The 25053-nt window shown below is 40.2% G+C and overlaps 1 protein-coding gene across 2 annotated transcripts in view; it reads left to right on the top strand.

Annotated features, from left to right (window-relative positions):
* The window catches only part of ALK (ALK receptor tyrosine kinase), a 64161-nt gene that overhangs the window by 11225 nt on the left and 27883 nt on the right, over window positions 1-25053 (top strand). For both annotated transcript variants that reach the window (XM_032184315.1, XM_032184314.1), the window contains exons 3-6: window positions 6269-6363; window positions 7753-7896; window positions 19440-19602; window positions 23872-24022. In XM_032184315.1, the coding sequence (XP_032040206.1) occupies window positions 6269-6363; window positions 7753-7896; window positions 19440-19602; window positions 23872-24022 (553 nt within the window). The remainder of the gene's footprint in view (window positions 1-6268; window positions 6364-7752; window positions 7897-19439; window positions 19603-23871; window positions 24023-25053) is intronic.

Genomic DNA, 25053 nt, shown 5'->3' with positions numbered 1-25053 from the left:
TACTACAAATATTCCTACAGGAGGAGCAGAAACCTTAAATCATCCTACAGAAGTGAAGCTCTTGAATAAAGCACACTAATGTACCAGTTCCACACAAAATTAAAGCGTCATCCAATTTGATTGGGAAGCTGAATTGAAAGCGTTATTAATAACAAGATAATATGCCCTAAGGCTGCTCAAAAGCATGCTTGTTCAAAAGCTGCTTAGCCATAAGTTTTGTGTTTGGCTTATTGCCCTTCAAGGAAGGACAAGTTTCAAGAAATCAGACTGCTTCTATCTTTAGAAACAGACACCTCAAATGTTTAAGAAAGTTGTTGGGGGGGTGGATTATATTTTGGCAGAAAAACACTCTTAGAACATTTCAGGTGATTCCATGTTATCCCTAATGGCAAGGGCTGTACAATTTAATCTCTCCATTACATATAGTACAACACCCCTGCCTCGCCTGCCCTGCATAATCCTCCTGAACAGCTGATAGTCCTCCTGAACAGCACTCCTGTCACAGGACTCATCCCACCAAGTCTCACAAATACCAATTATATCATAGCTCTGGGAAAGGACCAAAGGCTCCAGTTTGTCCCGTTTGTTCCTCACACTGCATGCATTGGTATACAAGCATTTCATGTGCTCCTGAACCCACAGTGCTCCCTAGAGTAGCATGGGTGCTCCCATTAGCTTTGCCACCCTCAGACAGTGCCACCCCTTGGTTTAACCTCAGTATTCCTAATGGTATCCCCCATCCCACATCAATCCTAGTTTAAAGCCCTCTCAATCGGTCTTACCAGTTTATGAGCTAAGAAATGTTTCCCCCATGAAGTCAGGTGGGTGCCATCAGGCCCCAGTGGACCTGTCATCTCAAAGGCTCTGCCATGATTATAAAACCCCAAATTCCTGCTGCTTTGTATCATTAACTATGTTTGATAATGTTCGCCTTCTGAAATAGAATTATTCTGGTGAAGGCTGTTCTGTTAATCTGAAAAAGTGAGGTTTGGTGATGGTGTGTGCAGTGTGACAGATTTTGTACAAGTATATATTCTGCATGGTTGCCCTTAATAACACCTTTGAAACTTAACCTTTATTACTGGCTAGTAAGTAACTTCCTACATGGCAATTCTATCACTGTAACTGAGTTTGGTTAATATGCTTGTAGTTCTCCAAATAATCTCATTCCACCTAAATATGTCTTTTATCCCAAATAGTACATCATTTGTGAGGTGAGCTAACAATGCATCATTTTTAACAGAGAAGTTAGCGGGAACCTGAATGTAATAAGGGTTAGTGACCTGAAACTTTTCTCTTCTGTAAGTACCTCAATCTCAAGCAAGTTCAGCCATAATTATTTTAGCTAGGTAGAAAGAGAAATCAGTTCCATCAGAGGCAAAACATTACAAGTTATGGAATGGCATCTGTACATAAAGGTACAATGTGATTGTGTCACTTCATGGGAGACTGACTACAGGGGAGATGAATATTCAATCTTGTTCAATAATCCTTGTCTTTATGATAAAAAGAAAAAAATAATTATTATGAACCTTTCTAAAATAATAGCATGAAGACAGCTGCCTGGGTCTGGATAATGGAAACCTGGAAGGTCCATATGAGCCAGGGACAAAATTTAGGTGGAATTCAGAGTTGCTAATGAAGGGAGGAAGCTGCAGAGAATTCACATACAATGAGCTTTCTGAGGTCCTCTATACAAGGAGAATGCTTTTTATTTTTGTCCACATAGGAAAGGACATAATACACCCAAAAGCTAACATTTCTGTGCAAAATGAAGGCCTAAAGACAGGTGACATAAGCAAAACAATTTGTCTTCGTGGCGGCTATACCAAAATAATTATAGATATATTTTCATACTTTTGGTTCTATATTTCCCTTTTTAGATAAGCCCCAGATATTTGGGGGGTTAACAGTCTTCTGTTAGGATCAAGGAAAATGTAAGTAAGGAAAAAGAAGACCTGAACTGAACAGAAAACTCAAGATGATGTCCTTAAGCTCAAATACTGACCATCCTGAAGTCAAATCCAAGATTCAAAGATTGTGAGGAGTGGAGAAGACTACAGTCCAGAAGGTTCACTGTTGTCCTGTTTCTGTGTCAGATTTGACTGAATTGGAATATGCTTGGTCCTACCTTTCAAAGAACTGTTCATCTATATTCTAATTTCATGAGTTGGGCCAAAGAAACAAATCAAAGGAAAACAATTTGTTATGCCTTTGGTGGCACTTCTTATCCGTGATTCTGAGGTATTTGATCAGCAGTCAGCCTTGAGTGTTTTTTAAATTTAAGTAAAACTTGAATCCTTCAAACAACTGAGGTGATGTTCCCAAAGGGGAGATTTGAATTTTTATTTTTATTTTCTTTGCCCACCTGGTACCACATTTCCCATCAGCCTCAAGCAGTTTATTAATTTTTTAATTTTTTATTTTTTTATTCTTAAAAGGGGCCTTTTTATGAGTTCCGTTTACAGCTCAGCTTGTAACTTGTACTTCCCAATCGGCAGACATCTAAAGAGCTTTTTTTTTCTATCTGTGCTCCTGGATTCAAATAAAATAGAAGAAGAGACAGAAAAAAGTAATTTCCACCAGTCCTCAAGTAACATTTTTTCTGATATCCAAGTCATTAAAACCCCTCATAGCAGGCATATTTTGATTCTTATGAAGAAATCTATCTTACAAACACAGAGTTATCCAGAATAATATTGCATTCCATGTGAGGATGTTGCTGGAATTTAATAAACAACAAAGCTGTGACAAAATTGCCAGCACTAGTTTTACTGCTTCTATATATTTACCTTCAGGAATGGTCTTGCATTGCCATCCACCAAAGCGTCTGTGTTAACAGTGAATATGTGTATATGGTGTGGTGGATCAGTATACGTGCTGTATAGGTACTAGTTCAAGTATTGGCTGCGTAGTCAGCATAGCCCACCTGGAGCTGTGTGAAAATACCAGTGAGATGTTGTCACCTACAGCATCACACTAAGCCACCACAGCAGCCTATGCTTTTTGATGTTTCGTTATCAGCTTTGGCAAAGTCAGTGGGAATTGGTTCATTGATTTCAGTAAGTATAGGATCAAACAGAAGGAAGAAAAAGGAGGGGAAGGGAATGAGATCATCTGTGTGGCTTTTTTTTTTTTTTCCTTTCTCACTGATGTGTGACATTTCCATCTTCAGTTTTGATTAAATTTCCCTTAATTAGCCCATTAAGCTAGAACCACCAAAGCTAATGATGGAAATGTTGGTTAACTGATGATCGTGTTTCAGTGGAATTTGAAAGACATCATATTTCTAAATTAATAGCGGCATTAAATTGGAGAAGAGAAAAAGATGAACTATTTGTTGCAGAAATTCTGGTCTCAAGAGAAGGCTTGTAGTGAACCTGCATTTGTGTTTAAAACAAGAAGAAAAAGAAAGAAAGAGGAAGAGAAAGAGAGAGAGAGAGAGAGAAGGAGAAGGAGGAGAAAGAAAGGAAAAAGGAAAAAAGAAACACAGATTAATAGGAAACCAGAGCAGCGTTGATGGTCCTGACAGTGTTTGATGTTCACATAATTTTTCTGTTTTGGGGGCTTTTCTACCAGTTTTTTCATCCCTGGTGAACTTCAAGAAACTTTTTATGTGTGCTGGTCCCAGTGTTCCTGAAGTTGAAACTGGCAAGGCTCTCCCTTAAGTAAAACACAACCTATTGCATTCTTGTATGGGCAAATAGATGGCATTTTCCTCCATGACAGAAATACTGTTTTGTATCATGCTTTCCTGCTCGGAGGGGCTGACCGTGTGATAACTCATGAAAGAACAACCTTTTGTTGTCTGGAGAGGCAGGACATGACCATCAAAGGTTAACACCTTGCAGCATGAAGCTTATGTTCTGCTCAGGAAATTGCCCAGAAATATTTTCAGAAGTATTCAGTTGCCTGTAAGTACAAAAAAAAAAGATGAACAGTAGCCTTTACACCTTTACACAAGTGTCCATCTCATCTTTTTTATCCATCTCTCGCCAAGATTGGCTCTGGGGCAGATGCGTTCTGTGGTGGAGTGGAGGAATCGAGGCAGTTGGGCTTTTTTTCTGTCATTGAGGCCACTCGAGGCAGCCAAGGGAGCCGCCAGGGCCCGGCAGCTCTCGTGAGGGAGGCTGACGAGGCACAGGCGGAGCCAGCAGCAGCAGTGGCGCCATTTCAACCGGGCGCTGCCGCCATTTTGCAGCCACTTGCCAAGATCTGGCGGAGGAGCTGGCCAAGCTGCTTTCCATCATTTATCAGCAGTCCTGGCTATCAGCGGAGGTCCCAGTCAACTGGTGGCCAGCAAATGTGATACCCATCTACAAGAAAGGCCGGAGGACTGACCCGGGAAACTACAGGCCTGTCAGTTTGACCTCAGTGCCAGGGAAGCTCATGGAGCAGGTTATCTTGAGAGTCATCATGCAGCACTTGCAGGGCAGCCAGGCGATCAGGCCCAGTCAGCATGGGTTTATGAAGGGCATGTCCTGCTTGATGAACCTAATCTCCTTCTATGACAAAGTGATGCCCTTGGTGGATGAGGGAAAGGCTGTGGATGTGGTCTACCTTGACTTCAGCAAGGCTTTTGACACCGTTCCCCACAGCATTCTCCTCAAGAAACCAGCTGCTTGTGGCTTGGACTGGCGCACGCTTCGTTGGGTTAAAAAATGGCTGGGTAGCCAGGCCCAAAGAGTTGTGGTGAATGGAATTAAATCCAGTTGGAGGCCAGTCACTAGTGGAGTCCCCCAGGGCTCAGTACCAGGGCCAGTGCTCTGTGACAGGTGTGTCACTTGGTTATTCTTTTGTGAGCTTGGTTTGTTGGTGATGGAAAGGGTAGATTTTAAAAACAGCAGGAGGCAACAAGACTAATGTAAGAATACTGATAGCTGCCAAAAAGATGAGATAAAATGTTTTAGACCAAAAACCATACATAAAGGACTACAAGCTGTGAGAAGAAAATTCTGCTGGCATTTTGATTATTGCAGCAGTGCAGGAAACAGGATTTGTACAGCCTTTTAAAATAAATAGGAGTGCTCCACAAAAATACTTTGTTCATCAGCTTGTCATCTAAACTGGAACAACTGCAAGAATACACATTCTAGCTAAAATCTTATTCCAAAATCTAGAAGTAGGAACCATAAGGAAGTTATGTACATTAAAGAAACACATAAACAGCTCTAACTTAAGGCAATGTAAGACATCAAGATACAAAATTGAACAAGGTTTAAATAACATTTTTTATTCTCTTGCAGCTTGTATCATATGCTGTCTTCATGTTTTTCTAGTTTTGATACAATCTTTCGATATCGTATCTGATTTCCAGGCCGTGGTCAGTTGCTTTATAAATTGTTCTTCTGTCATAAGGACAGTATTTGGACTTAATGTGACAGATACGCATCAGGAGAACATGCATTTACTAAGCAAAGAGAAAACCTAAATCTGTGAAAGCCCTAAAAAAATGCTGCATACTATCAGATTTGAAATACTAGGTTGTATGTTATTTTTGCTCTACCTGCTGACTTGTAATACCACTGCGGGTGATTTTACAGTGATCTTTCTTTTGGTAACATCAGAGTGGCAAAAGCCTACTCCCTGCAAAAGCCAGATGAGAATATGGAAGTGTTGTAAGGCAAACCTGCAGAGCTTCAACAAGGAGATAAAGAATTCTCCAGTTCCTATGGACTACACAGTTCTTGTGTTTTGTGGTGGTGGTGGTGGTTTGGTGTTGTTTTTTTTGTTTGTTTTGGCGCGGGGAGAAGGAGGGAGGGTTGACTGCCAGGACTGTTAGATATCCTTGGCTTCCTCAAGCAGTCCCAAATACTTACTGAATTTCTTTCAGCTTTTGTCAGCTTCTTTTAAAATACTCCTAAATGACTTCAGAAGCTTCAGCCTACTTACTTTTCCTAGCACTTCTGGGTTCAAAACACTTGTGAGAATAAAATCACCTTAGGTGTCTCGTTTTTTTTTTGTGCCAGAAGTCAGGGTATTTAAACTGTTGTCCTGACACCCACACGCACAAATACTGGCACCTGCTTCAGGCTGTAAGCCCCTGGAAGGACAAGGGGCCATGTTCATTTTTCTGCCTATATTCATGCATAGCTCCCCTCCAAAGAGGTTTGCTTGTCAGGAGTGAGGATGCTTTCTCTGTCAATTTAATAATTTTGTATGTGAAAGAAAAGCTTTTTATTTCTCCATTCTAAAACTGCTTTAGTTGTGAATAGCTCTGTTTTGTCCCTTTACCAGACTTTAATCCCCATTCTTCCAATCTGTGCAGATTTTGGTTTCAGATCATCGCTTCATGGGAAGAAGGATCTGATGCCATTATTGCTTTTGACAATGTCTCCCTTAGTCTGGACTGTTATTTAACAAGTAAGTTTTCCTTTTATCTGCAAGTGGTTTGCCTTTTATTTGCTAAGCAACTGAAACTTGGAGAGGGGTTGAAACTGTGGGGAGGGGATTGCATGTTGTTCTCTTCAAAAGACTCTTGAAAAAAGGTATGTTTCTGAAATACTTGTGCTAAGATGAAGGAGACTGTTCAGATTTGTATCCTTTTAGAAGAACTGACTAGTAAATGGGTTCCGAGTCTAGCAGTAAATGGATAGTAAGACGTATGGTGTGGGAGAGTCAGTTTCCAGCTAAGATAGTAGCATCACCTACCTGCACAGGCTGATGCAGAAGCCAGTCTGTGATTACAGAGTTCCACATGACCTGGCTTGCTGTGTGACAGTTATCAAAATGAATGACAGTTGGACTCTGGCTAGGAAAAGACAGGCAGTGATTGACACTAACTTTGCAGTAACATTGGGCACAATGCTACAGTTGAATTAGAACAAGGTTGTTGGTGTTTTTTTTTTTTTATTTGGACTGACATGCCTTTTAGTCTGAATCATCCTGATCTCTCCTCTCTCCTACTTTTGGGAAAAATATGGATTTAGGTCCAAACTTTGTGATCAACCAGCCTTTAAAATATGCCCAGTCTATACCTCTGCTGCCAGATTCACCCCATTTAGATTTTTATTGAACAGTTGTGTTTAGCTCATAATCTCATGCATACTGAAATGTTTAATTTGTAAATGTGTTCAATGATCTGTCACTCTATACCTCAGACCAACAACTTACTTGAGGATTGGTACTGTGAACACAGGAAACCTCTGCCTTGGGTTGAAAGGTAGAACTTAACTGTGTTCATTCATCTCCTAGGCTTGAGGCTACAACTTCTGTCATCTTTAGTACATTGAAAACCTCTGAGCCACTTCCTCATCCAACAGCAGTCAGAAAGTTTCATCTGCTTTGTGTTTTGTTAGTTTGTGCTGTCTGGGGCTATGAGTGTTTCCATTTATGCAGTGATACATTTTGGTTTCTGTGCATAAGTACCAAGAACTTCAGCTTCAGGTTCCAGTATTCTAAAGAATCAAAGAGATCTTAAAAGTAGTCTAATTAAGAAAGAATATACAAATTTTTACTGGCTAAAAGAGAAACTTTCTAGCGCTTGCTAGAGATTGTTCTGTATTTCTCTTTTGTGTCTTCATTCATTTGCTGTTTTGTCTACCACCCATTCCTGTTTATTTTTCATTTGTCACAGTTCCCATTACAGCAATGGAAAGTCAATCTGTCCTTTCATTTTAATATTATTATATCCTGTGTCTGCAGGCTCTTAATTCCCAGCAGAGAAGCCTCCAGCTGTTAATTTAGCTTGAGTTTTTTATTACATGCTGACTCAGCACAGTGATAATCAATCTGTGACTTCTTGTTTTCTAGTCAATGGAGAGAAGATACCTCGAAGTACTACCCCAGACTCAAGCAATTTGCTCACTAGTAGAGGTGGCAAGAAAAAGTTTGGATGGGAACAAAAGCTTCTGGGAAATCTCCAACTCAGCACTGCCCCCATTTCTGGTCCAGCAGGTAATTGTCTGATCTGAGAAGCATTCTCAGACAGCAGGTTTCTAACAAGTACAGATTTCAACTGAATGTGGCTAAAAGCAATATGATTCTTTTTTTTTTTTTTTTCCTTCTTTTTAACCAAAGTCTTTCCTCAGATCTTTTCCCAAGTCTCTTTCAAACAAACAAAAAAATGTAGAAAACAATTACCTTTAGCTGTTAATTGCAAGTTGGATTTTGATTGCAGGCTTGTGAAAGAAAAGAACTAGAGTGAGGCTCTTCTTAAAGTAAAGATTGCTTTTAAATTGTAAAACAGATTTATTTGATCTCATGATCATTTAAAAATAGGAAGGAATCAAACCAAAGTGTCAAAATTCACTGAGTCCAGCATGTGGTAACTTAAACACTCATCTGTAGTTAATACAAGCTTGGTTTGAAATAACAAAATTCAAACTTTTCCTTTTTTTCAGTAATATCTTCATTCCTCATTTGAAAAAGTACAGCATGGGACTTGATTTTAAAGACATAATTTTTGTCAGAAATGGCAGTCTTGTATACTTGGTTCTTGCCCTGGTTCCCCTTTCCAGCTTAGTTGTAATGGTGTGATACAAAATTATGCAAGATTTCCTTTCCTTTCCCATCACATCACTGTCTCCCAGGCATTTGTCTCTTCCCCATTCCAGGCTTGCCCACACATTCTAATATATGTTTCAGGAGCTACGTATGCATTTCTATTACAGTCTACCGCTTTTCCCTCTTCCTTGCTGGTTTTTCTTCCTGATTCAGTTCAGGTGGCCACAACTAACCTGGGACAGCACTCCAGACCTATCTGGGGGAGCAGGACTGACCATGTAAATGAAGGATGACTACAAGAGAGAAACATGGATTTGCTACAAATGCCACCCTTAGCACTGTGTGAAGCTGTTCTTCCTCACATAGGGCTGTAGACGCCTGCTGATTTAAAATATCACCTCTCTTAAGTTAGAGAACAGGGGCATGGTTGGTATATGCCTCCTTTACCTTGCGAGTAAGCCCAGGGATTTGTTCTATTCTACATTATGCTTCACTCTTCTACCTGCAGCGTACTGTTGAAACACATGAGCTCATGTTAAGTCAGCTCTGATACCAGCAGCAGTCTGGCCAGTGCAATCAAAAGCTCAACACAGTCTTCAAAGCCTGCTTGAAAAGCTGAATTAGGCAGTGAGCTCTAGTTGTGGTGGTGGAGGCTGATGTCTGTAGTGTAGGCCAAGAGTTCCCATTAAGTAGAGTTTGTTGATATTTTCTGTTCTGAGCATCATGCAGCAAGAAAAGTGCAGAAGTGATGTATTAGATAGGGAGAATGAGCCCTTATGAGAGGATGCTATGCTTTAGGGTTCTCTTTAATGTTTTCATAAATGATCTGGAGGCAGGACTTGAATGCATGCTAAGTAAATTTGCAAATGATACTAAATTAGGAGGATCTGTTTACTCCCTCAGGGGTAGAGAGGATTTGCAAAGAGATCTTAACAAATTAGAGGGCTGCGCAATCACCAGTCACATGAAATTGAACAAGAGCAAGTGTCAGATTCTGCACCTGAATTGAGGCAAATTTCCTCCTAATATCTAAACTAAATCATCCTTCTTTTAGTTTAAAACCATTCCCCTTTCTCCTGTCATCATCTGACTTAGCAAAAAGTTGCTCTCCATCTTCTTTAACCCCCCTTTAAGTATTGAAAAGCTACAATATGGTCCCCTCTGAGCCTTCTCTTCTCCAGGTTGAACATCCCCAGCTAGAGAGCACCTTTCTTCATAGGAGAGGTGCTCCAGCCCTCTGATCATCTTTCTGGCCCTGCTGTGGTCCCACTCTAAAAGTTCCACATCTTTCTTATGCTGGGCGTCCCAGATGTGTCTGCAGTACTCCAGGTGGGGACTGAAGCCTGCAGCAGAGGATGGTTTTGATGTCTTGTCCTCTGTGTTATAGGCCCAGCACAATTCTGTTGCACCACTCCCCCTAGTGGATCCTTTGAAATGTCTCCTTTGATACCTGTATCTCCATTACCTGCCTAAATTGAACCGCTTTTCAAGTGCTTTCAGTGTTGTTTTTAGGTAGGATCCGCACACAAGTGTAGATTATGGACTTTCCATAGGAGTGTCCATGCTTACGTGGTAATGTAGTTGCCCAAGCCTGCTGTATTTTTCTATCCAGGATACCTACTCTTTTAGTAACACAAAAGCCATTAGATACCAGTATCAGATTGGAAATTGGCCTGAACTTTGGACACAAAGTTAATCTAAAGTGAGTGTGTAGGTGTTAGGCCAGAAATCGTATGGCCATAGGCTTCTCCCTGCTATTACTTTTTTTGTCTCCTTCTTCTCACTAGGTCTGATATGATAGGACACATCTTCTAGCTCCTCTATTCCCTGTTCTATCTGGAGAATGAAATTTAAAGAAATGATTGGAAAGTAGAAATAATGGGAGTCAAATTCTATGGAGGTAGAAGAAAAGGTCACTGAGGTACTTTGAGCAATAGAAATCATCTGTATTGAACTCCGGGTGAAGGTTCAAGGCAATTCCTGTGATATTGAAGCCATCTTGCCTAATTTCTGCATTTGATCCTCCATCCTGTTCAAGTCTCTTCCAAAAAATTGTCTCTAGCCCTTGGGGTTTGAAATCACTCCTACAGCATTTTTTCCCTCTTTGTGCCCTCTTGGTGCAGGCAGGGCATACATCAGCAAACTTGTGCTGCAGCTTCTTGCAGTGGGAAGTCATTACATTTCTGAGTGTCTCCACAATACCAAATCACCTTTTCCCTTTGTGTTTCTCAGTCCCTGCTCTCAGTAAACAGTGCAGATGCTTGTTTGGTCCCTGGGCTATGCATTTTACCCAGATTTAATCTTGTTACTTTCTACATCCTATAATGCATTTAAGAAACCTCAGGCTGAGTCTGTCAAGGCTGTTGCTTTCATGGGCCCATATTTACTGTTGCTTTAGTGAAATAACAGGATCAGCACCACCCTGAAGTCCCAAAGACTGCATTGACCGATATGAGCTCAGCCAAAAGTAATTACAGCTAATGTGATCTTTGGCTTGTGTGATGGATCACAGGCTGTAGTATTTCCTTCTTAAGAAATCATATTAAAACAAGGAAAATGCTGTTTCTATAGCTCAGGAGACAACAGGATAATAAAATGCCTTCCCCAGGTCCTTGAGCCTGCTCAGCCTGCACAGCAGGAAGTACGATCTGAAAGACAGGTACCACTTTATTTACCTGACAGTATATCCAAACAAGTTCCATTGCTTTCAAGGATAAGGGACTAGATTTGCTCCTTTGTAACTGAGAACAAGCTCTTACATGCACCTGCTGGTTTTGCCTTAGAAATCCAGTTTCAGCAGAAGTGATGAACAATTATCACCGCCACTGTCCCTGTCCTCTCTGTTCTCAGGCCCCGTACCCAGTGAATTGCTTCAGCCCTACCATTACTCATAATGGCTTGGCATTCCTCCAGGACTTGTACACAGGAGTCCAGCAAAAGGTTTGAAACATACAACACAGCCACACCCTAAAAGATCCTGAAGTTTCCAGAGATCTATTCAACACTGTTGTGTGTAACACACAGGCTGATGAACACGCTACGTGGAGAATAAGACCCCAGTTATGGTCTTATTCTCCACATACTGTGATGGTGTTATTCTCTCAAGTTTATTGATGATGACCAGTACTGACACACAAAACATCCCTGCAGGTTGTACTTTGCCCAGTCACTTGCAGTGCAAGGTGGCCATGAGATAGATAGCCACAGAGCAAGGCAAAGGCTTTCCTTTTCAATTAATTTACACGTCACTCACTGGAATGCCAGCTCCTTGCTGAAATGTTGCAGGTGAAACTTGATTCTGGAAGAAGCCTGCAAAAAAAGTTGCAAGAAAGCCCACTTATGCCAGAAGATTAAAGTAACTTTAGTGTAACAGGGATTTTTCATTGAAATAGTTAGATCTGTATAAAAGGTTTTGTGGTGTTTATTTCCATGTAAACCAAGCTTACTTCAGGTTAGTTTTCATATCAGTTGGGTATTAGTTTAAGTAAAACTGAAAGCTGCTTAAACCAGAGCATCTCTCTACAGGGAGTTCAACTACCAATTAAGAAGCCAATTTAAATCAAACCAGTGTGATTTCCTTCTACAGACAAGGCCAGAATATGGGAAATTCAGGCATAGACAGAGATCACTAGTGAGGAACTCTAGGAAAATGAATGACAATAATGGAAGTTGGGAAGAGAAAAAATAGTATTCTCAGTAAGCAAAAGGAGACAAGAAACAGAGTATTCAAGCTTTAATTAAAGCTTTCTTTTGCTTCTGAGTAGGCTGTAAATACCATGAGGATAGCCTCTATTTTGATGTTTCAGCTTCTCATCTATCCCACTGCCAACTTACTTGTATCAGGTCATACAGAACAAAAATAGTGTGTTGTAAAACAAACAAAAATGTTAAGCTTTTCCCCCTCAAATATTGTGATGTTTTGTGCCGTCCAGTCTGCCATTGTGTGATCCTACTTTCTTGCATAGAAACTGTCATCAAATCATTTTCTGGACTGGATTACAATTTTTCTTCAGCTCCAGTCTTTTCCCCACGGCACCTAGTGGTTGCACAGATTTTCTTTTCTGTCAGGGAGAGTCCTGTTACAAGTACTTACATAGCTGTTTCTCGGAAGAACTCTGAGTCACATTAGTTAATCAGATGAAGTAGCTGAAAGGAACAGCAGAGCGAGTATTAAGTAAAAGAAAATTACATTTGGTTGTTCTTTGCGTGCAATTATACTAACTGAACTGTTGGCATAATGCAATAAAGGTATCTGCAGAATTGTATTTTTGTTTTAAGCATCAATTAACACAGTGAACAAACAGCTCAGCACCCTCCTCTCCAACAAAAGTAGCATTCTGAATAGTGATAGAAAATGTTTAAAGATGGATAGAGGGATTTCAGATTATGTAGTCATGAATTTCTTTATTGCAGAGTTTACACTTGCTTTCTCTAGAGGATTTAAAAATAGCTGAGGTGCAGTACTGAGAACCAACATAGAACAGTTAAATTGGAATTACTGCTCTCCAGAGTTAATCATATAATTGAAATAAATGGGGTAGTTAACACATTTTAAACTTAAAATTGAAAGCTGCCACTACTCCTTAAAATGCAACAGTTTAAATTGTGCAGAAACTGCTATAAATCTCAGGAAATATTTTGAAATGATTTTGCCACCTCCTCCTGATATGGTCTCTGTTATCCAACATGCATTTCTATCACCTTTTGCAACTCTGAACAGAAAAAAAAATCCATAAAGTTAATAGCATCTCTCACTAAGCAACCTTTAAGGAAAACTCCATCTCTCTCCATACATGAAATATAAAAGAGAAAAATAAATTAATTTTCTTCATGCTCCTTTTGTTAGTTCCTGGTTCCAAAGTGTAACAAGAAATAAGCCATTCTCAACACCGTTCAAAGTCACCCCTTGTCCTGTTATACTGACCACAGATAATTTCCCCAATGGATGCCCAGGCGGTGTTCCATTAATCTATACAGACAAGAAAGAAGCTCTGAGTATTTCTTTGAAATGACACTCAGGACAAATGAGGCATACATTCACCATTAGTGCAGATGCTGTTCTTGTTGAACTGAAAAATATGTCCACATTGCTTTCTTCATTTACAGAATGGAAAGACAGGGTAGAGATAGTAACTCCATAAATAACTGAAAAAAACGGCCTCCTCTTAGTCTAGCCATACCTATGTAATGGTTTACAGCACTGTTATCAAGACTCACTAATTTCTACCTATTTTCATACGTAGCACATCCCCTTAACGTTTTTGTGTAGACGTGTTTAACTATTCAGAGACTGTATCTGTAAGCAAAACTTAGGTCTGCAATTTACCATTATCCTTCAAACCTACCCAGTCCTGTTAATGTCTGGCAAACTTAATTCTGGAAAAGAGTGATCTCAGATTACTGCTATCTATTAAACAATAGAACCTGCAGCAGAATTTAAAGGTCTTTCTTCCCTTACAGCACTAAACCTGTTTCTTATATAAGTTTGCAGTATAGTTTGTCTACAGACTTCTAGCACAGACCAAGCCTGGAATTACTGGTAATGCATAACTCAGATTGCTCATGTACTGAATCAAAGGTATATCCTAGCACACATATCGTGATGCTAATGGCAGCCAAATGTTAGTGAAGGTTAAGATGCACAGTATCCTGTTAGCCTCTAACTTGCCATATTGCCCAAATATTGCAAGGGAATTTGTGAATGTTTTTACAAGTAGATGAAGCAAGTGTTCTGCTCATTCGTGGCATGATATTCACTCACAGCTGCCTTAGAGGAAGAAGTATACTGAAGTCTCTGAGGGACAATTAATAGAATTAGTTGCTTCCATAATTTTAGTCACTGGGGTTTCTGTGCCCCTTAAAGTGTTAGGCCATATAACCCTTATTATTTATTTTTTTAATCTGGTGGAAGTAGACATAGCATCTTGGCCTGAAGAGAGGTTGTGGCAGTGCATTCTACACAGCGCCTACACATGGTTTACACAGTGCCTACACACGGAAAGCACCAATGCTTTCATTAGTGCATTACTCTAGAGTCCAAAGTAATTCCAGCACCTCAGTGCTTAGCTTGTGATTTTCTCAAATCACAGTAAAGCTTTGGCTTGGAACAAGTTGAAACTTGGTTCAAACCAACTTAATTTAAGAAATGCCAGTTAATACCTATAGGCCCTTGAAGTGTAGCTAAAAGGCCTGTGGCTGTTTGGTGATATGGAGTTTATATGCTGTATGTGACAGGGAAATTGCTTTCTACATTAGCAGTACAAATGTACTTTAGGCTTTGTGCCACTGTTTTCCCTTCATTGTTGTTTGTTATTTGCAGCAGTGCTACCTTGGGCTTCAAGTTGTGTCAGAGCCTCAACTAAATTAGTCATTTTAAGTCTTATGGGGTTTTGTTCTTTTTCTTTGCAGAAGCAGGGCATCGCTCCTCTTTGCTGCATCTAAATTCCACTGCTGTTAATTGCTGTGCATTTTATGTATCTAGCCAAGCTGGGTGAAAACAAGAATTCTTGATCTGCTGAAGAAAATAAGCAGCAGTGTGTGTATCTGTGTTAATATATCCGTAAATTTAAATTGTGAATAAAAGGTGGGAAGAAGAAATTTTTAAAAATCTATTTAGATAGACCCCAAATAGCATTTCCTACAAAATGTTTTTCCTGGGACCTTAGTGGTTTGGTGGGGAGACTGCCAGGGAGCTTGAGGAGGGCAGATGTGTGGGTGAACAAGCAGCAGAACAAATTGTTCTTTTGTCAAGTTTCCTGTGGAAACAGGCATTCTATCAAATGAACTGATGTATAAATTATTCACTGAAATGTAATACCCTGATCTCAGAGCAATGTTCATTTATTTTCTTCCCCACATCCCAGAAAGGAATTTCCATTTCTTAAGCCCAGCTAGTATCTTCCAACTGCCAATGTCAGAACATATTAGGGACCCTGCATTTGGCTGCCCAGTAGTTTTCATTATGGCAATGCCCAGCTGTTTCTGGAAATCAGCCATCTGTGACTTGTGTGAAGTTGGGCAACATTCCAAAATGTGCTAGTTGTTGGGGAAGATTTAGACTGGGGAATCCTGCTTTTTTTGCTGTCAGGTGTGTGTGAGGTGCCAGCAGTGTTACCCTGTCACACGCTGCAGAACAAAGAGGCACGCCATGCAGCATGCAACAGATCCCAGCTGGGCATCAGTGTTTCTCACCTAACTGCTTAAGGAGTTTCACTCCAGGGCTGCTTCTTTAGTCTTCGGAGACTAAAATAATGCTGCAAATTAAATTACTGTAAACTGCTGTGTCAGGCAGCAACCCGTATAAATGCTGTCTTTGAGCTCATGAGACGTGCTGCAGTCATTTCTAGAATCAGGGAAAACCAGTACTTTAAAGGGGATGAAAGAATGGTTATTCGTACCTTAAAAAAGAAACGGTGGGTTATCCAAGGTAGGGATTACTTTGAGTCTGTTTTGATATTAGGTTAGTGGTTTAAGACCTTTGGTTACTGCTGTATCTGCAGATTGAGGGTTGGTTTTGTGTAACTTAAGAGTGAAGAGGGAGGAAAGTGTGAGGTTTTTAGTCTGTATCCAAAACAGTAACTGAGACCTATCCAAAACAGTAACGAAGACCTATCTGTCCTTATCATGTTGAAATGAGGGGCAACATTGTCCCGTGCCATATTCTGTCCCATTTAATTCAGCAACAGAGCTGCTACATGTTGGAATAGCTTTTGGTATAAAGACATGAAAGTAATATAAATGGCAGGAAGACTACTGTTTGCAAGTCAGTGCAGCAGTGACAAATGCATTGCTCATGCAACACCTGTCTGTTCTCTTTTACTGAAATCCTTGCTCTTTGAAATCAGCTGCCTATGGACTTCACTTGGGCCAGACTTCCTCCTGCTATGTTTTATGAGAATGTCTTTGGCAAACTCTACTGCTTCTGAAACATGTCTTCATCCCTTTCTTGTTCACCATCTACCTGGACTGCGCAATTAAGTATGTTTGCTAGCACTGACTACAGCAGCTGCAGAACAAAGGAGGCTTTAGATATATTCTTGCTTATGCCACCGTGTCAACACAACAGCACCACTTTTGCAATCTAAGTCAGTACCTTCTGTACTCAGTCATCTCCAGGTTCCTTATGTCATGTCATACTTGCAGGCATAATATGTCTGTGACTTTTGATTCTTCAGACTTGTCATACTCTGCTTTAAAAGTCAGGTTCTAAGAGCTTAGATGCATGTTCATTAATCTTAAATGTATTTGGTCTTACCCTGATATTGCCTCTGCACTGGAAGTAAGCACCCTTTAATCTGCTGAAGAACTGGAAAGTACCAATGCTTTTCAGTTCAAAGTCTAGAGGCATAATGTTTACAGCAGGAGGGCACTTTTCTTCTGTTCTGACAGGACATTGGGGATCATTAAATAGCATTTTGGAATAAGGCAGTTTATTGATCCCCTGTCCCTGGAACCCAGTGAGAGTCAACATCTGCCAGTTTCAGGTACAGCCACGCTCTGTGTTACACGTGTGATAGTCTAGAGGTAATTCTGCCAGGTGAGCAGATACCTAAGGAATGAGGTTTATTTAACTGGAGTAAATCATAAATGCAAAGTTTAACTACAGTAGCAGTCTGCGCAAGCTATGGTCTGTGCTAGATTTTATCACTTTCAGTCTTCCATTTTGATTCTCTCCAGTTTTGGGTGTATTGTCTCCTTGAAGGTCATCTGCTTCTACCCTTGGGAGTATTTTTGATGTTTCACCAGAGACATCCAAATGGCTTCTAACTGTTCCAAGTGAAGACATTTACCTATCTGCTTTACTAAACATATGTTTCAGTGCAGATGGCTTAGCCCACTGGGATACTACAATGTTAAATCACTGTGATAGCTGACAGAATGAGTCTCATCTTCCATTTTGTTTAAAATTTTGCTTTGGTTTTCTTTCTTCTTCTTTTTTTTTTTTTTTTTCCAGAAAAATAATAAACATATGTAACTTCTGGTATAAGACTGTAAGTTTTTCAGGATCAGAGCTACTGAAGCATTTTACATAGGGACCTGTAGAACTACTTGCCTTTTTAGGTGCTTTTCCCTCATACCTGTTCACGTTTTTGGAGGGGAGGAGTGAAGGGGTGCATTTGTCTCAGAGGAGGAAAGGGGAATTCTTCCATTTGCTGTCTACTAATTTTAAGACTTTATACAGCCACCCATTGCTGAAGAATTTGAGAAATAGTAAAATAAGTGTGTAAGTATTCGTATAAAACAAGAAACGGTAGCAAAGTCCCTAGAAGGTCCATCCAGGAGGGTTTGGAGGAAGGATGGTGTAGATTTTGCAATAAGACAGAAGAGCTTACTCTCTCAGCAGTACTATGATTAGGAAGCTTTCCTAAAGTAGTTTTGCATTGCCTTTGAAACAGCCAAGACTGTTTTGAAGAGTTTTTAGAAGCACCAGCCACTTTATTTCTTACAGTCCTGCCAAATTGTTTGATCCATTTTGTGCACTGAATTTTTTAATAAGAATGAATTTAGCCCATCTTAATGATTCGTTTGTGAAAACTTGTGCATGTCTAAACTAGTGTATTGCCTTTATTTCTGGCAGGTAAGCCACTCCAGGAACAATAATGGTAGACCTCTTGGCCAAAAATATGTTGATCATCATTTCTAGACCAGGTCTGCTTAGACAATAGCTCCAAATGCCAAGAAGCAGATCCAGCTAATCTTCTCATTGTCTGAGCGAGTTAGTACTGAAGGAGTCTACATATGTTGTTTTGCATTAGAGGAAGCTGGGGGAAAAATTACTACCCTTTAATGATACCAAAAAGAGGACTGGCTGACCTGATGCAATTTGTAGAAATATATTTTTTGGATGTGTCTTTTGACTTCAATGGCAGTTTATTCTACTAACAAATTCTACGTCAGCAGGATGAATTCCAATAATGGAGTTCTTTGGATACTGTGTTTTAGCTTGTTAACAAGTATGAATGAGAGATGGATACTTGTTAACAAGTATGGATGATGCACATTTAAAGTGCACCAAATATGCTAAGTCTACTTATTTTCCATCCTAGTTCTGATTACCTAGGAAATATTTCCTGATATACTATCAAACATGTTAGGATGGGTTTTACAAGAGCATTGTGGTCTTGCAGCTGTACTGGCCCTAATAGTGAGTCTTTTTGGAAAAGGGATGACATTTCAGCATCATGTATTCAAATTAAAAATTCAGATTGGTGAGGCACAAATCAGCAAAGCCTTGTTCTAAAAACATATTTGAATGGGGCTAGTGTTGCATTAAAGGGCAAGGAAGTTTGGCAGGACCTAAACCCCCTTGCATTCCAGCTTGTCCTCAAATATCAGAGGAGCTGAGGGCAGCTGGTCTTAGATTCGGAGTGATGCCCAATTTGGCACTGTAAGTCCAGTCACATTCAATATATTAAATCGTCATGATCACGGATGTGCAAATAGCACAATCGTGCAGCACTTTAAGTGCACTTGCAGTAGTTGTATTGAATTATCATGATCACAAATAGCACAATACACTTTCAGTCTAGCAAATGACTGGTGAAGTTTATTGAAGCAAAAGGCGTACAGGTTCTTTTGGGTTGCTGGTGATAAATACACTGTCTGCAAAGCATGTGCAAATACCAAGAATATGACAAATACAACCAACTATACATGTGCTAACTTTTGAAACAACTCTATAGTGAACTTATCCCAGAAGTCAACAATGTCATTCCAACTTGAAAAAAAGAAGAAAAAGTAACTTGGAAAAAAAAATTAGAAAAAATAAAGCTGTGCTTATCATTGTGGTAATTTTCAGGAGCTGACGCTGAAAAGCTGTCAAATACCAAAATGCACAGTGTTATGAGTCATTTGAAAGAGTTCTGTGAATATTTGTTCTGGCTAGAACATTTGGTCCAGGTTCTTCTCTGGATCCAGCAACAACAGAAAGTGAATAAAGAGCAGAACAGCCATTTTGTTTTTGGGTGTTCAGAGCATGCTTGTCCTCATTTCAGATCACTGGCTATTCACAACATGTGGTGCCAGTGGACCCTATGGCCCCACGCAGAGCCAATGCAATAATGCCTACAGGAACTCCAACCTCAGTGTGGTCGTAGGAGCTGAAGGGATTCTCCAAGGCATTCAGATCTGGAGAGTACCAGCAACCAACACGTACAGGTAAGTGAACCATCTCTTATTCTCGTACTGTGTCTTTGTACTGAAACTTTCCCATGCTGTGGATACATGCTAGGCATATATATTGTTATAATCAGAAATTTAGTCAGCTGTACATGGGTTTTGCTTCTCCCTAATTCTGTGATTTCCAGCCTTTCCAGTTTCAGATTTGTTGACTACTAGATGCAACTTTTTGATGAAAAAGGCAAGGGAAAGCAAAGCAAGGCAAGAAAAGGCAAGGCAAGGCAAGGAAGGAGAAAGGAGAAGAAAAAGCTTGCATTAAGCTCTGCTCAGCACCCTGACTGTTTTGAATCTAGGTATAGTAAGTTGAACCTGTAAGCCTAGATCACCACTGTAGAATTGATTTTGGAAGCCAGACACCTAAATTTTAGGCTTTGTTACTGAGGGTGGTAATGCTTAAATCCCTTTGTGGAGTCATCCTTAAAGGGAGATGATCAGATGCAACTCACTACGACTTAATCTGATTTTTACCACTTTTTCACTTTTTTTTTTCTTCTTTGCTTTTGCTGGGAGACAACAAAAACAAAAAAAATGGCCCACTACATCTGAATGGTAACATCAAGCCATTACATGCATCAGCTTATTAGCAGAACTGTCACTTTGAATCAAGGACTATCTAGCGTATTTTTAATGCAACAGTCCCTATTGAAATCAATGATGGTGCCATGGATTTCAAAGCAGAAAATTCCAGTGAAGGCTTTGGACAAATTTCAGTTAAAACTTACTGGCTACTTCTGATTTTTTTTTTCTTTTTATTGAAAAAGAACTTTAATATTCGGACTAGATATCAGTCTCTAACAGAAGTCTACTGCAAAGCAGTTTTGCGAAAATGGTTAGGCGAGGCTACCCTCAAGCTCTACCTGAGTGCCTATTACCACAAGGATTGATGGTAATGAAAAAAGCATTAATGATATTTTACTCAGCTATCAAAAATGAGTTGCCTGAGGTGAATGAAATTTTTCAGGACCAGCATTCAGTAAATAGAGATATAAAGTATAGCCCAAAAGAGAAGAGCCAATAAACTTACAACATTGTCATTTCTTTAATAACGCAGGTCAAGAAATTGCCAAAATTTTATTGTAAAAATAGGCTGACTTTTGCTACACAATATGAACCACAGGTGAAATGAGGTTCCTGCTGGAAGAACCTGTCTATTTAAGTCCTATAAAAGACCTAACAGACTTTTAAAATCTGTATAGATAATAAATGGCTAATATCATTAACTGAGCGACATTCTTTTCTGCACCTCTTAAGGCTGTAGTAGATAATTCACAGCCTGAGGAAAGAAGGCAGCAATTACAGACCTTAGGCCCATTAGCTTGACATCTTCCTGATTCTGAGCTGCTGAAGAGGCAGGAAAGACCCCAGTATAGCCTTAGGAAAATGTCAAGTTGCAGTATCAATTCTAGGTTTTCCAGGGTCTGGACCCACCGCCTGTATTCAGCTCCTCTCTGCAGACCTGCTGTAGTGTGCATCCTATAAGTCTGTCTGATAGCCATCTCCAATATACCTGACCCAGAGATAAAATCCTCCAGCTGGCTGTTGGGCTATTAAGAAAGCTATTACGGTACATCGGTATATTTTACACTACGTAATGTAGAGCAGTGAGTTACATTCCTGGTAATTTAATAAGAAAAATATAGCTCATGTGAAGACAAGACAAAATATGCTTTATTGTTATTAATATTCAAAGATAGAAAGCTCAACTTTTCACAAAACTCTGCTAACACAAGCTGGCCACACCCAGAAAACCCCACCGTCTATGAAGGCCTGGGTAGGCTGCCACGTGCTGTAGGCTGCTTTATTCAAAGGTTAGGGTACTACATGCTCTCATGCTGATGCAGACATAACAGCTGGTTCGATCCCATGAGACTGCACTTTGTATAATAATTAGGCAATATAAAAGAATGTTTTTCTTTACAGGATTTCTTTCTAAGCATTCAGGTCTTGTCATCCCACATCTAGGTGTAAGATCAAGTATGAGAGAAGTAAGCCGTAACAAATTACATGTAACTATCCATTATACAAATTCTTTCTGTTTTTAAAGCAAGATTCTTTGGTCAATGTTGCCATGTGACCCATTTGATGTCACTTCCACTGTTCTCTGTCATACGGTCCCCTCTTGTAAAGTAAAGCAAGAACCTAGGACTGTGGAATGCAAGATGCTGTTCTTGTTTGGCCAGCCTAGACACTGCCTTTTTTTAATATTCTCAAAACTATCTCCAGTGTTTCCCATAACATATCTACTTAAAGGTGGATTTTTTTCTCCAGAACTGGTTTGCACTGTCAGTGCCCTATGCACATTCTGCTCCTTACCAAAGACACCGTTGTTTTTTTTGGTTCCTACATGTGTCATAGAAAAAGAAAGGAGGAAGACACTGTAAGATATTCTGTGTTCTGCTTACACATGCTCAGGGTGGTCTGAGTCTTTCTTCAGTGAAAGTATGGTTAAATGGATCCCTCTCATTTAAAAAAAAAAAAAAAAAGGAAAGGAATCCTGCTATAACATGAAGTCAAGATAACCCATCTGTTTAAATAGTGACACGCATTTTAAATATGGAATGGCTGTCACCCAAATCTGCCATTTGTTGTCTGCAGCCTTTGAATGAGGCAAAAATGGGTTCTTTCAAATTTCCTGACATCATCGCTTGTATGCAAAATCTGTTCATACACAGAAAAATATGTCCCCTAATCATAGCTGATTAGCCCTGCCAGCTTGCTGTGCCTGATAGTGCACCTCATTAGCCATTATGAAATACTACAGCAAATCAGCTCAGTCTTCAGGTTCATACAGCATCTGTTCAAGGGAGCCCAGTATTGTGTCCATTGCTTTTTCTGCTGGATCCAGTGCAACCTAACTGAGGAATGATTGCTTTGGTTATTGAGAGTGGCATGAACATAATCATGTCACTTTGCAAGGATCTAACATGCTTTATGAGGCACTTGTTGCTCCATGCTTACTTCAACATCAGAATTACTCCATGCTGGCTGCCTCAGAGTGGTATCACAAGGTGAGTTCCTCATGCTAATCTTTAAAGCAAGGAGATAGCTAAAAGTGAGCTGGTTGTCCCCTGAGGGAGCTGCCTGCCTGACCTTGTCAGGGTTCTTGTGCACATGGAGCCCTGCTGGCTTGTTCTTCTTATAGACTGCCTGCAGGACTGTGCTGGGCAAAGGCTCATCATGTGCTAGAGAAGAGAAGGAGAGAAGAGAGCAGCACCTTTAGTGTAATGGGTAGGAAGCCAAGGGAAAATTTTGAATTCCTAGCCTTGCAGTCACTGTTTACACACTCCAGGTTTAATTTTGCTCTCATGGAAATAGCTATTTAGAGCTATTAAATTCAGTGGAGAATCACCTGCTGAAATAAAATCTGAATTGAACTTGCTTTACCACTCATTTGCTAGTGAAGTCAAGTAACTTTGTGTTTTGTTGCAGCAGAGATGTGTGCTTTATGATGATGTGTATAAAGTGCTTTGAAGGCCTGTGAATAGACAGTGCTTCGAATATGTAAAATACTTATGTACTTAGAAAGGGAGAGGAGCTGAGCAATACAGTACTACAGTCAAATCTTTGGATACATCAACAACAATAAGAACCTCTGAATCTTGGCTGCTTGAAATAAAAGTCCCAATGCCTTAACTGAGACTGCAGCAGCCTCTGTATGCAATCTAGCCACTCGAGGCCAGAGATAGTGTGATGTCCATGGGGACTGTGAGTTAAGCCAGGGAGCTTTTGCCTTCCTTGTTTACTGCAGGTAGTGTGACCATCTACTCTTCTACATTCTGGTCCTGGAAACTGCAGAACTGTTTCCCATCTGGTCGACAGTGTCAGGACCGGTTATGATCTGCTTTCTCAAGTCTCTCTGTCAATTTTGCACATAATGGTCCTTTTAGCCATATGCATTGTATTTGTTGGTTCTTCTGCTTCCGTTCTTTCTAGTGCTTGCTGCAAACCTGTCAATGGTATGCCTTCTGAGAAACAAGATGGTTTTCATATACTGAAGTTTGAAACTACAGGGACTTGCTCACTGTGTCCTCAGCAAATCAGTGTGAAAGAAGCTGTTTTGTAGCTACCCAAGTTCATAGAGCCATATAGAGCAGAAGACCTCAGTCTTCAAGCTTTGGGTTTAGATGTATTTAGAGTGTCTTTGGGGCAAGGTCCTGTGACACTATGCACATTTGAGGTGTGCAAAGAACTCAGTGCCCACAAGTAGTTAATATTATCTTCCACATTCCTGTTTTCTTTTTCCTGCAGCATCTCAGGCTATGGAGCAGCTGGTGGGAAAGGAGGGAAAAACACTATGGTGAGGTCCCATGGTGTGTCTGTACTGGGAATTTTTGACCTCCAGAAGGATGATACTTTGTACATCTTGGTGGGACAGCAAGGAGAAGATGCTTGTCCTAGTGTAAGTGACTGTCCTTTCTGTTTTGACTTAATACCTTCTACAAATCTTTGGAGTTTTATCTGTTTGCAGAGAAAATCATTGTCCTTAGGGGATTTAATGTTATGTGGTTCAAAGGATAGCTACAGTTTTACTAGGATGTCTTGAATGTCAAAAGCTAAAGTACCATGTCACTGTGCTCACTTCCCCTTCAACATTCAGGGTCCACTGAAAATATGCTTCTGATCAGGCATCTGAGTGATCTGCTATCTCAGAGCATCTCAGGGGGCAGGTTGGAGAGAAAAGACAACCCTGCCTTCCTACCCTCTGACTTTCTCTTTGTTCTGCTGTTGTATCCAGCCCTGCCATTGTCATAATACTCTGCAACTGGAGATGCCAACCTGACCGGGGCCTTTTACTTATTCTCTGTATGGGAACGGGGAAGATAAATGAATTAGTGCTGAGTCAATCCTGATCTTTGTGTTATTAACTAAACATTGCTGCAAATATCTTGATGGAAAGGAACAACTTCTGCCATTTTGCAGGCATAATAATAGGTTAATATTTTAGCATTCATTGGAGGATAAGAGAATAAGAGATTCTTACAGAGGGAACTAAGCATTATGTGATGAAATTTTACCTGCAGGTTTGAGCTGGACATTTAAATGCTGTGCATTTCTCAACCTTTAAATGGCTGGCGTCCAAGGGGAGATAGCTTAGCTGTCTTTTAGAGCAGGAAAAGGTTGAATAATGTAGACAAGAAAGAAGGGTTCTCAAGGCTGGGTGCTGAAGTAAATAATCACAGAATCACAGAATCACAGAATTTTCTAGGTTGGAAGAGACCTCAAGGTCATCGAGTCCAACCTCCAACCTAACGCTAACAGCCCTCCACTAAACCATATCCCTAAGCTCTACATCTAAACGTCTTTTGAAGACTTCCAGGGATGGTGACTCCACCACTTCCCTGGGCAGCCTGTTCCAATGCCTAACAACCCTTTCAGTGAAGAAGTTCTTCCTAACATCTAACCTAAAACTCCCCTGGCTCAACTTAAGCC

This window comes from Aythya fuligula, chromosome 3 (assembly GCF_009819795.1).
Source record: "Aythya fuligula isolate bAytFul2 chromosome 3, bAytFul2.pri, whole genome shotgun sequence".
NCBI lineage: Eukaryota > Metazoa > Chordata > Aves > Anseriformes > Anatidae > Aythya > Aythya fuligula.
This window is presented reverse-complemented; position numbering and strand designations above follow the sequence as displayed.